At 42.1% G+C, this 13,807-nt stretch overlaps 1 protein-coding gene across 3 annotated transcripts in view; it reads left to right on the top strand.

Moving 5' to 3' along the window:
• Positions 1 to 11,134, top strand: part of LOC138576543 (hepatic lectin-like) — a 338,738-nt gene extending 327,604 nt beyond the window's left edge. For all 3 annotated transcript variants that reach the window (XM_069649562.1, XM_069649564.1, XM_069649563.1), the window contains one exon: positions 6,872 to 11,134. In XM_069649562.1, the coding sequence (XP_069505663.1) occupies positions 6,872 to 7,052 (181 nt within the window). In that variant the 3' untranslated portion in view covers positions 7,053 to 11,134. The remainder of the gene's footprint in view (positions 1 to 6,871) is intronic.
• Positions 11,135 to 13,807: the final 2,673 nt, after the last annotated feature.

Below are 13,807 nucleotides of genomic sequence, written 5' to 3'. Positions count from 1 at the left end.
GAGCCAGACACTCAGGCTTCCAGCCTAAGCACAGCACAGAAACGGCCTACTAGACCTTAAAATCCATATGGACACCATAACAGACTCTGAAAAATTGTGCAATCTCCTCTTACTCGATCTGTCTGCTGCATTTGATTTGGTAGACCATGGCAAGCTATGCAATGCTCTTTCAGAAAACTTCAACTTCTCTTCAGATGCCACCCTATGGGTCAAGTCATTCCTATCAGAACGTACCTCGAGAGTATCCTTTGGTGAAGAGGCTGCTGTCCCTATCCCTGTACCCCTAGGGGGTCCCTCAAGGCTCTTGCATGTATCCCACCTTATATAACACACATACCAAACTCCTATTTGCAGCACCTGACGCCATTTTCGCAGACGATACACAGATCTTCATCCTCATCCTCATCACGAGAGACCTGGAACAAGATTCCACCTCTATCAACAAGATCTATGCCTTCATACAAAATTGGATGGCCACTAATAGCTTGTGTGTCAATGATGAAAAAACAGAGATCCTAATTGTAGGTCCCCCCTCCCGACTATAAACTCTTCACGGTGACTACTCAGCCATAACCATTGACGGAACATCCATCCCAGTATTCAAACAGGTCAAAACACTGGGTGTTTATCTAGTTACCAACCTTACTATGACTTAATACATCAGTGCCCTCTCCTCTGCTACTACCTATACAGTCAAACTCATCGCACTCAGCTGCCAATTTCTCAGCCCACAAAACTGCCTTACCCTAGCTTGAGCCCTCATACTATCTAAACTTGATTATTGCAACATCCTCCTACTAGGAAATACAAGTACTAACCTGTGAAATTACAACTGCTACAAAACAAAGCATTACGGGCAGCATTTGGATTCAAAAGATACTATAATATTTCTAACATTAGGAGAGAAGTACATTGCCAACCCATCCGAGCTAGAATCCTATTTAAGACTTTTATCATCACACACACATTTATCACCAATGATGCCCGCTCATACCTCACTAACTGTGTCACCCAAAAAAGTTCTGCTAGATCCCTCACATCGGGATCTAGCACACACCTATTTGTCCCGAGGTTCAAGCATTCTAGGCGGGGGCTTGCCAGCTTCCCAGGAGCTGCACCTAAGATTTGGAACTCCCTTCCTATGCACATTAGGAATTAGCCCTCTCACCAGCGATTTAAGAGACTTATCAAAACATGGCTCTTCAACAAATTTTAACCAGTAGTGTCTCCATTCTGTCACCTTGAGCACACTGCTATCACTGTATCCTGAAATATTCTGCCTGCATTGTAACTCATCTTGCATCCCAAAATGTGTTGTCTGTATTGTAACTAACCTTTGCAACTAATTCTACCTGTATTGTGATTAATCCTGCAACCAGACAAGCACTCTATATAACCTACTCCATGATACCTTCGGGTTTGGGCGTGTAACAAATTCTAGAAATAAATAAAGTAAGCTCGTACACAGGGGCCAACACACTTACAAATTTAAGGAGATGGACTTGACTTTACCGCCCACCCAATTAGCCCAACATCTCTCATCACCCATGCCTTCTGCCATGTAGATTGTCTTTGAACTTGGCCTTGCAAAGTATGCTTCTCTGTGGGAATGTATGGGAGTACAGGCACTCACTATCCTTGTTCTAGGAACCCAAGCTGAACTCTATTTCCATCCTCAACTCATGTGACAGGAAACCATTATTCTGGTCCATTATGCGGTATTTAAATGTCTTAATCAAATAAAACTTGCCACTTTTGCTGTTCTTTCTTTGGCCATTAATAAGGGATGATTCATCCTTCGCACATTCACTAATTTGAAGAATAAATAACTGACCTTGGCTACTTCTGTTTTGATGCCAGGCCAGACAGCCTCGCAAGCATCGGGGCGTCAGAACATGAACAGAAGATACGTATTGTATTGTTTTGTAATACTTGGGATTTTTCTAGGCTGGAACTTGAAGCTCCCATCAGTAGGGAGTTGCAATAGTCGAACTTTGAGATAATAGTTGCCCGGGTGATAGTGGCACAATTCCTCTCAGAGATGTAAGGGCGAATATTTCTAAGGAGATAAGGATGGTTATTTCAATTTTGGCTCAGCTGGTTAACTTGTGCCTCAGAGTTTAGAGTGGCCTCCAACTGGACACCCAGTGTTTTCACCTTGGTTTGAACCGGTATGATTCTAAAGCTCGTAAAGGCAGGGCGCAATTTCGGCCGGGCCTGTCTTGAGCCAAAGATAAAGATAAAGATAGCCGAAAACAGAGGATCTCTGTTTTGTTGCCATTAAAACAAAGCCAATTGGAGGAAATCCAAAGCTATATCTGATGGTAGAGGTTGGTAAGAGTCCTATTGTCAATTAGGTGGTCCCCTGTAGATTCTAGGACTAGCCTGGTGTCATCTGCGTAGTTGGTAAAAAATACACCCATATCGTCTAGTACAAAACAAAGTGGCCTATTGTATAGGTTGAACAGAATAGGAGATAAGCTAGCCCCTTGAGGGACTCCACACCAGATAGGGGCAATTGGAGAATGGGCCGATCCCCACTAAATTTTGGATTCACGTTCAGATAGAAAAGAGTGGAACCAGTCGGCCGCCGCCTCGGAGCAAAGTCCTAGGTGACGTACGGAGTGTAGAAGGTGTTCATGGTCCACCAAATTGAATGCCGCCGACAAATCCAAGAGAACCAACAGCCCACTTTGCCCTTTTCAGTGATTCCCAGCATGTGTGACTGCAGGTCTAGTAATGCTGTCTCAGTGCTGTAAAATGGTTGAAAGCCAGATTGTCTGTCGTGGAGGATATTGTGAGTTTCCACGAAGGCTTTAAATTGCACACAGGCAAGTTTATTGAAGATCTTAAGGAGAAAGTGGCATTTTGTCTTAGGCTTGAGGTTGCCCGGGTCATTTGGATTTAAATTGGGATTTTTAGCCGTGGAGTAACCAAAACTGTTTTAATTGGCATGGGACTCCTGCCGTCTCTGAAAGATGCGTTAACAAATCTAGTCAGAAATGGAGCTAATAGGCCTTTATGTTCTAGGTTTAACTTGGGGGGAGAATATGTTCCTTACATGAAGTGGGATGCATGGAAGATATACATTTCTGCATATAGGGAATAGTTATTGGCGAAAAGGCAAAAAGATCTGGACTTTCATTTCTAAATTCAGGGAACTGTTGCTCATTTGGGTTGGCAGCATTAGGCAGTTCCTCTTTGATTTTCTCTCTAGCCTTTACTATTTTGGCTTAGAAAGCTTTTTGTACAGCTATTGAGTCCTATGTGGAAGGAGCAAATGGGGTTTGGAGAGTCTTGGGACTTTCAAGATGTCTAAGGATCTCAAAGAGTTTTTTTGGGCAGTTGGAAGCTTGGCTTATCTCAAGGTTGTAGTACTCCTTTTTCGTTTCAATGATTTAATTTTTATAGGTTTGATCTACCCTTCCAGGTCTTTTTATTTTCTTTGGTTTGATGTTTTAACCACCATAGTTCCAATTTACATTTTTCCTTTTTTATTGTTGTGTGGTGGGGGGTGTACCATTTTTTGTGGCCAGGGTTATCTATTACAGTTTTTGATCGAAGAGGGGCCTTTTCATCGAGCATCTTCAAAAAGTTGTCTCTAAATTCAGAAAATGTTTCCTTTTCTAACCACTTTACAAAAACACTAATTTCCACCCTACTTCTCCACAAACTTCACTCCTGCTCGTGCCTACTCCCTGGCCTTCCTCTCTACTCCATCCTCCCTGTAGACAAAGTCCTCACTTTGCTATCCACTCTTTATATAGCCTACTGAGATCCTCCCCCATGTCTACCTTGTGATACCATGGTAGATGATTCTAAATGCACAACTACTGCCTTTTCAAGTTAATTCTTCTAGTCTACAAAAGTATCAAATGTCTTGCCCATCACCCGGCTGACTGTACCTCTAACTGTTCACCATTGTGTTCACTCTGCTCCTCATCTGCAGTCAAATGCACTGCTGCACGCCTCCCTCTACCCCTCTTGCTTCTGATCCTTCTCCATGCCCTTCCCACTTATTGGAACCCGCTACCAATCACAATCAAAACCATCCTAACTATGGATGTCTTCAAATGATCCCTTAAACTTGACATACTGCACAAAGAGAAGGTACCCACTACTACCTTTCCTATCCTCCCTACCTGACTTTGCAGTTTTGCGTAATACTGTAATTTTGTATATTTGCAGAGTGCTCCTCTGTAGTTTGCATCACTCAAAATACCCCCACACCTACCCCCCACCCCCCACACACACAGGGTAATTTTACCTTTGGAAGTCAGATATTCATTATTTTGTCCCTGGTCTACCTCCTACTTTGTTCACCACCTCATCCACTTGCTCACTACCTGGTCTCATGCTTGTGCTATTGTACAGGCACCCTTCCTGGGACATCCTCCACCATCTGTAGATGTACAATAGTCAATCATTTCTGAGTGAAATTGACATCCCAGTTTTTCAAATAAACACAAAGATAAAATGCACACACGCGCGCACATACACAGTTGCTTCAGCCATTCAAGTCCATCAGTGAGTATCATCCCTCAACCAGCAGCTTCATGATGTGTACATAGATCATTGACAAACTGCTACCAACAACTATTAGCACATACAAATCGTTATTGACCTCCACTCAGTCAATCAGAATGCTGAGTACAGTCAATAACTATTGGTATTAACAGCATTCTGGGGCTCATTTCCGAGTCTCTTGGAAAGTCTCCTGTTATGCCCGTTTTAACGCTTCCGTTCATGCTCTCTGGGATTTTCACTGTTTTTGAAGTTGAGGGCCGGGGCTGGTGTAAAAAGCAGGTGGTTACCATAGGAAATCATTATAAACGCTGCCCTGCCATGCATATATCGCAGGCAACGTTTACTCTATTTGCACGATGGAGTGCAAATAAATAAGTGTAAAGAGACTTCCCTCACTTCTTTACACTCCTCATGATGAAAATTACCTGGACAGGACAAACATAAGCCGTCCGCTCCGGGCAATTTGGTTTTTCAACAAAATGAGATCCAATGTCTTCAGAAACAGACAGGCAAACAACAATGAACCAGCAAGCCTATTTTCAACAAGTCACGTCGTCTCGGCAAGGAGCATTTTTTGCTGAAGAATGCTATTTAACAGAAAAAAGAGAAAACGAAAACATTGGAAAATGCTTTCACTTTTAACTCATTTTGTCTATTTACTTTACTCACTCTTAAACTAAATATTGTTACTTCACTACCAAAACATGCATTGCTACTACCATAATGTGCTAATAGCCTTTTAGACCTCATGGGGTCATTATCACTTGGGATAAAGACCCTTCAACAATTTATGGGCCTCGGCTTTGCCTCGGGCCATAACGTGGTGGTTGATCATTATCCAATGATAATGTTTCAACACTCAGTCCATAAAACAAAATTATTTCATATCTAATCTGTCAGTTCCCTACCTGTTTCACCATCATCCACTCCCCCCAGCACCCAGTTCTACCTTCACTTTTACATTTTGATTTCATAGCTAACCAGACAAAATGGAAAGGAAGGATGAGCAGAACCATCAAGTCTGTTCATTACCAGGACATATGCAACTCCATCTATCCTACTAAGTCTCCAGATTGTTTTTAATAAAAGTTCTTGAATCTATCACATATTCATTTAATCGTAGGTTTAGATGAGAGACACAGACCATGTCCTTCTTAGTGCTCTGTTTAGTGTCCTGCCCTGCATTAATTAATATTAACCTGTAGAGGTGCACATTTCCAAACATGCTCTCAACTGGGATGGAATCCATTCTTCTTTAGGCAAGTCAAAACAAGCACTCAGTGCGGCAAATGCACATCACTGATGGCTGTGTTTACCTTCAACGCAAGATAATTTACTCCCAGCATCCACAAAAAAAGCTGATTTCAAGGAAAAAAATAATACACATGACCTAACAAAGCATGCCATTCCACCGAAAACATAAGAGTAAAACAAAGTTGGCACTCTTTGATGAGCACCAAGGCCAGCCAATAGGAGAAGTATGTTGCATGTCAGAAAGTGCAATGCAGGTGTCCATAAGGTTTGGGTCTATTTGACCTAAAACATTTGACCTAATCACATTTGATCGAATTTATTTGACCTTCCTTCGGTCTAAAATGTGGGGGGAGAGCCCCCGCAAACCCCCTCAATTCCCCTCAACCTAATCTATACCCTTACCCACCACCATACATATATTTAATTTGACCGAAAAAAAGGTCAGAAAAATTTGATCAAATGTTTTAGGTCAAATGTTTTTAGGGCAATTATGTAATTGGGAGTGTGGAGAAGGGGTGGGCATGGCATACAGCAAGACCGCTCTATTTTACTTAGCTGCTGATACATGTTTTCCATTCAATGCTCAATACCATTCGTTTTAGTTCCATCAGGAGGCCAAATGCTGATTCCAAAATATTGATTAACCCACGATGCATATTTGTTTGTGTTTGTGTGGTTCTTTATTACTGTTTGCTCTCTAATACTACAGTAAGCTGTAATTCACACCACAAGCTGTGTTTGTAACTGAGGCTACCAAATGTGCCTTCAATTGAATCATTCGTTCCATGGTTAGTTTCTCTTTATTTTGAATGGTTTTATTATTTTCACTCTCTGATCCATGAAAGGAGTAGTCAAAAGAAGGAGTCCAAAACATACCACGACAAACGGTGGTTGTGTATCAATGCTTATAAAGGTCGAGCTGTGGATTTATGGCCTCATGAGTGTTACGTCACTGCAGAAGCTGAGCCTTCATTGCACCTTGAGTCAATGAGACCCACATGAACTGGGACTGAGAAAGGAGTTTCTGAATGCACTGTGTCAGAGAAATCTGAATGGAGCCCACATTTACTCTGCTCTTTTTCCCCTTCAGATTTTGGAAGTGTAGCCAACCGGATAATTCTGGCTCAAGCGAACATTGTGCTACGGTGGGGACTGGTCATTGCGATGCACTGCCATTCCTAAACAACTGGAATGATGACACTTGTGCTAAGGCTCATAAATACATCTGCGAGAAAGAGGCAATGGATGTGCGGAGAGAGTTTGAATCATAAAAAGAAAAGTCAAGAGGTTTCCTAAAGATTTCTGCTGAATGTGCTACCTTATGACTTTGAAACTTTTTGCTTCAATATTTGCTTTCTGCTAAATATTTGACACAGTGTTCCCTTTACTTATTTCCTTTAAGATAAATGCAGGCACCCGCAAGTTACCCAAGGGGATGTCATTGTTTTAGCAGAGTATTGTTTTCTTGATAAATGTCTTGCTATGTTTACCACCAAAACATGTATGTGGAAATGAATGTTTAGCAATGCATTTTTAAGATGACTGTATTATTGGATGGAAGTGTGATGTTTTATTGGTGTTCTTTTAGAGAAATAAAGTCTCCCTGATGATGAATTCTACAATCCAGCAAGCATGGCTCAATGAAGTGATGAAGGATCCACAGGAGTCCAAGTGATGAAATAAGAATGTATTAGCCTGTATCCACCATTGGTCTTAGTGCTACCCTACATTTGTTCCATGTGCAACCATCTTCTAGCACCACTGCATCATCCAACACTCGGTCTACTTTCAAGGGACCAACTGCTTTCCACTTTTAGACCACCACACGATCTACGAACCCAGACCTGATCACCAGTCTCCACTCTGGTGAGTCTAACACCATGTTTATTATCATGCATTCTTTTCATTTCATCATTTTTAATCATCATTCTCTCTCTCAGAGCTGCCTCATCCCACTCCACACAACGCATCCTTCCCGTCCATGAAGGGCACACTGAAGTGGCAGCTTTTCTTCTCTTCAAAACCTCAAATGGAATGAGACCTGTAGTTGGGAGTGGAGCTAATCTGTAAACCAGCACCAACTTCTCTATAAAATCCTCCCAACACAGGCCAGAACTGATTTTGCTGGTATGTAAGGATAATATTGTTCCACTCTCAGTTGTGGCTGTGTCTGGTTATTCACCCAAATTGCATTGTTGGGCATGGACCCTCTCCCACTGTGCAGGACGCTCGGATTTGGCTGTGCCTACTCTCTTTTCCAGGCTGCACGTTTGGGTGTGGGCCTCCGTCCAATTGTACAGGATTATCAGTTCCTGCTGTGGATTCTCAAGCCCTGGTACTCAAATGGAATCGTTAGGAGTGGGCCTCCCACCCACCATGCAGAACTCACAACTCTAGCCATCCTTGCTGGTATCCAAACATGCACTGTTGGGTGTAGGTCTCTCTCCCACTAGACAGGACTCTAATATCTAGCTGTGCTTATCCTTTATACTCACACTGTACTGTTAGGTGTAGACCTCTCTCCCACTATACAGGACTCTCAAATTCCAGGTGACGCCTCCATCACGGCTTAATACCTGCGACATTAGGAAAGCCAGGCCCCCTGGTATAGACTTAGAGCAACATCGCAGCCTAAGGTACGTATATCTCACACCACTAGCGTGGACATGGGCCGCAGGCACCGCCAAGCATCCATGCAGGATAGAACACGCCTACGGCTAAGCACATCCGGTCTAGTGCACACATAGCCGACCAGACGGAAACATCTGACGTACCACAACACCTCTGCCACTAGCATACAGTGACCACCACCCGAAAGGAACTTGGTACAGCTGGCCTCACATAGACTCTCTCGTACCCTCACCAGCACCCACCCATGTGTCTGACCTCTCTTGGGCTGCTTAGTCGCGCCTTGCCAGCCACCCAAGTCCTAGAACGGCAACATGCACACACGCATCACTTAAACTAAACCCCCTAGAACTTTCCAACCACATCGACTACGGTCACCAAGGGCGTTCAACTGAAGAAAAAGCGCATTGAGGCCACACAAGTGGGGAAAGAGTGCTATATAAATATACAATACAATACAATACAATACAATACAATACAATACAATACAATACAATACAATACAATAAACAAATGGCTAAAATTACACTTTTTAAAGAATAAGGTGAAACATTGTGCAGAAGCAATCATCTTAATAAGGAATTCAATAGACAAGGTGTTTATGTATGGTCTTGGGTCTTTTGTGAAAGAGTCTATGGGGCCAGATAGGCACTGTGTGCTATGACTCTGTCTATGAAATTTATGTTTAACTTTTTATGATATGTATCCTCTTTTTTGTGTTACTTTGTCTTTTATAATACGTATTCAATTGTTTATGTATGTTGGATGTTAATGGATGTTAATTGTTTGTACTAAATAGATGTGCCTCATTACAACTGTGCCGTGGCAGGGTTATAGTTTTTACTTCAAGGTCTCTTAAAGATGCTGAGCTTAGATACTCGGTAATAGAGAAGGGGGGTTTTCATTGTTATGGGCAATAAAGAAGTGTAAGACATTTGTATGGGGCTGAAAATGTGCTATTCTTACTAATCACAAACCGTTAATGGCAGTATTCACATCAAAAGGTTTAGATAGCATATCTAGATGCATAGTGAATTGTGTAACTGCAGTGCAAGGACATGAGTTTGAAATTGAAATTAAAGATGTGTCCAGGAAAGACAATGTAATTGCGGATTTTGTTTCCAGAAATGCTGTCTGCAGTAGTGATGAAGTTACTGAGGAACCGGTGCAGGATGTGTTTTTGGTGTGTGAGGACACGATCTCTAGGGATGAGTGGCAAACTGCCCTAAAGGAAGATCAAGAACTGATTGGAGTCAAAGATTGTATCTGGCGTAATTGGTTAGGTTGGCCAGCTGATATGGGTTTTGGTGTGTTTCACAGTGCAAGGAATGATTTAAGGGAAGAAGACGGTCCCATTGTACGTGCCTCTTGTGGGGGTATGGAAAGAATTACTGGAGTTGGCTCACACTGATCATCTAGACATATCCAAAACCAAAGATAGGCTGAGAGCTGACTATTGGTGGCCGGGTTTGGATTCTGAGGCTGAGATTATGTTTAAAGAATGTTTGGTGTGTGCAGCCTCTGATAACGTTCTTAAAACTTATGTTCAACCTCTCAAACCATTTGATTTCCCCAGGCTTCCATGAGAATACATAGCTTTAGATATCTTGGGTCCATTGTGGTTAAGAGGAGGTGTCAGGAAATATGGGTTAGTGCTGGTGGATTTATACTCGAAATGGGTGGAAGTGAAATGTGTACTTGAGACGGATTCAAAGGCAGTAGTACAGTTTATGGATGGCATATTTCAGACAGAAGGGTTTCCTCTGAGAATTTTAACAGATACTGGTGTTCAATTTGACTCTAGGATTATGAAGAACATTCTTAAAGGCATGGCCAATGAACACCACAAAAATGCTCTTTTCCCCCCTTCGACAAATGGTATTGTTGAAAGATTTAACAGGACGCTTATGCAAGGTGTGGACATGGCAATCAGTTCTGGCCTGTTTTGGGAGGAATGTATAGAGAAGTTGATGCAGGCTTAAAGATAAGCTCCACACTCAACTAAAGGTCTCATTTCATTTGAGGTTTTGAGGAGAAGAAAAGCTGCCACTTCAGTGTGCCCTCCATGGATGGGAAGGATGCGTTTTGTGGATTGGCATGAGGCAGCTCTGAGAGAGAGAATTATGATTAAAAATGATGAAATGAAAAGAATACATGATAATAAACATGGTGTGAGACTCACCATAGTGGAGACTGGTGATCAGGTCTGGGTTCGTAGATCGTGTGGTGGTCTAAAAGTGGAAATCAGTTGGTCCCTTGAAAGTAGACCGAGTGTTGGATGATGCGGAGGTGCACATGGAACAAATGTAGGGTAGCACTAAAACCATTGGCGGATAAAAGGTAAGGAAGATGTCTTTTCAATGTACAAGGAGGGAGTTGTGTTATATATACATGTATTTAAAATTGTGTAGTAGTTGATAAACCATTGGTGAATCAAATACTGTATAAATGCCACTTGATGATACTGTACTGTAATAAATAAGTTGCAGTTAACTTTTAGGATAAACATGTTTTGCAGGTGCAGCTTTTCAAGTATATATTTGTTTACCTTGCTATACATTTCACCAGTAACAGAACAACATGCTATGGTGTTACCTGGTAGTATGGAACCACCAAGGGTTCCAAGGCGATGTGCATATAAGGCTGTGTGATTGTTCCCGTCAGCAGTTGCAATCTGGACAGGAGGGCCACCTTATGCTAATAAATAATCATTTCATCAAACTTACTTCAATTTTATATATGCAATCTCATCAACTTGAACCTGTCAATTTTGTTACATAAAATGTTGTGCATAGACTCCAACATACATGAAACAGCTATTTTAATCACCCAATCCCTGAGGAGTCTACATTGGCTACCAGTAAAGAAATGCATCAACTTCAAAGCCCTCTGCATTGCACATAAATCAATACATGGACATGGAGACAAATTCCTCCACGCAAAAATCCCTCAATATCAACCCAGGTAATCTAGCACCAATCTCCAAATTGAAACAAGACACTACGAGATAACAAAAGTCAGATGAACTGCCTTCTCCTTCCTGATAGTCAAACTATGGAATTCGAGCCCGAAGGAAATCAGAATGACTGAAAACCACCTACCTCCAGGAAATGGCTAAAAACATGGTTATTCCACTCACTGAGATAAAAACAGACCAACTACACAGCAACCCTCCTCTCAAGCAGACCACTCCAACTGCATAAAATGCCCAAACCTCATCCCCAAAGGCATTGAAACTGTAACCCAGAATAAAGGAATTGCCAGATAAATGCCCACAAAAAGAAACAATAGCACAGCTGCACAATGCCCAGAGACCACCCAAAGCCCACTAGACATTTCCCCTTTTCTATGCCACATTGCTACATCTCACACTTACCATGCACGCTGAGAAGGGCTAGCAAACCACCCTGCTAAAACACCCACATAGCATATCACTCTCTAACTAAATAACAAACCCAATAACCTCTGACACCAAACAACACAAACACTGGACGCCGCCCATTTGTGAACAATAAGCACGCAGTGCACAAAGAAGGCACACCCAGAAATCTGACACGCACAAACGACAGTTACTTCTGGTTCTGCACACATCAACAGATTTGCACAACATCTATCCTATTTCCTCTCTCCTTTACTAGCCAACCCAACCCACTTTACCTTACAGATCCACAAGAGCGCCTGGAGACCCTGGAAATGGCAGCAGTATAAGGTATAAATCAACTTAACATCACAAATAGTGATACAAATGTTGTAAGTATTCCTCCTACTAAGTGGTTTAGTGTTGATCTTACTAAGTTGGACATTTGGAGGACAGTAAAAGTATGTAGAAGCCTATAGGTCTGGTAAGCTATCATTAAGGATGACCCTATTCCCTCTCTCCCTCACTAACCAACCAACCCCACTTTATCTTAAAGAGCCACAAGAGCACCTGGAGACCATGGAAATGTATGTGGTATGCCGTATAAATCAACTTAACATAGCATAACAAATGGTGATGCCAATATGTCTATTCCTCCTACTTAGAGGTTTAGTGTTGATCTTACTAAGTTGGACATTTGGGGGAAAGTAAATGGATGTAGAAACCTATGGGTCTGGTAAGCTATCATTGAGGGTGGGGACATGAAAAACCAAGCGGGTCACCAGCCAAGATATGAAGGGATGGCCAGGCTTGACAAGACAAAATGTGGTGGCTTGGCAAATAGAGACCTACAGGACAGCCACATGGGAGTGCAGGACAGATTATTATCTAAGATTTATATCGAGAATTGTGCCAAATTGGATTCTGCTCTGTAGAAGGACAAGGATGAGTAGGGGTAAAATGGCCCACTCAACCCTCACACTTCTACAAACCAAAACCCAACACAATCATAGAAGTAAAACATGAACAGTTACAAGATATGCCTCCTTTGCATTTTGTGGTAACATGGGCAGAGGGAAGGCTATGCTCTTAAGAGGGGTGTGAATGTGATCCAGCAGTGATCCAAACAACACAGTAACACAGTCCAATATAAAGGGAATGTCCAATCAAGCTTCTACTTCAGCTAAACACACCATCAGTAATGGAACGTAAACACTGTATAAAAACCTACCCCTGTGAAAGAACCAAGAGGAAGCAACCTACAGAAGAAAGTAGCCCTCTGAGAATGAGTAAAGGGGTAATAGGCAAATACCAATTACGTGACATCATAGAACAAGTCAATCTTTATTCCAAGAGAACATTGAGAACATCTTAAAGGAGACTTTCGAGTGCAGACGTCGAGTACAAACTTTCCTTTATCTACGTTTGTTACCTACTGGAGGAACATTTGCATTTTCGTCTGGTAAAAAGGACGATTCCTTTGTCTACATAAAGAACCCTGCTAGTTGTCTTGCAAACGGTCAGCTGATCTAGGATTTGTGGTGAAAATTCTGCAGCTTCTTGAATAAATGCATGATGTTGCCCTAATAAAGGTTATTATTTCTCTCCTTAAAAAAGAATAAGAATGGGCAGCGTCAATAGCAACAATGTAGTAGCCAACAACAAGAGACCTCCACGATGTGCAAGAAGCTATTGTTGTAAAAAGTGAGCATAGGTATACTTCATGTACACATGTTTCTTGTTCATAGTGATACTTCTTTCACTTAAAGTGTGCACACAAAGTAAAGACTCCTGTGTATCTTCCTATACAGAAGGAGGGTACAGATGTGGCAACTACAAGGCAGTTGAGACCTTATGTGATTGTTCCTACACCAGAGGCGCATTCAAAGGCACTTAGCCTTATGGTAGAAAAGGGTTTCCTTTTTTAAGGGAAGTCACCCATGGAGATTGCACGAGACATTTATGGGCCTCATTCCGAGGTGGGCGGTAAGGGGTTAACAGCACCGGTAAGGGTGCCGGTGCCCTTAACCCCTTACCGCT

This window comes from Ambystoma mexicanum, chromosome 1p, assembly GCF_040938575.1.
Source record: "Ambystoma mexicanum isolate Mex_15411 chromosome 1p, UKY_AmexF1_1, whole genome shotgun sequence".
Classification (NCBI taxonomy): domain Eukaryota; kingdom Metazoa; phylum Chordata; class Amphibia; order Caudata; family Ambystomatidae; genus Ambystoma; species Ambystoma mexicanum.
This window is presented reverse-complemented; position numbering and strand designations above follow the sequence as displayed.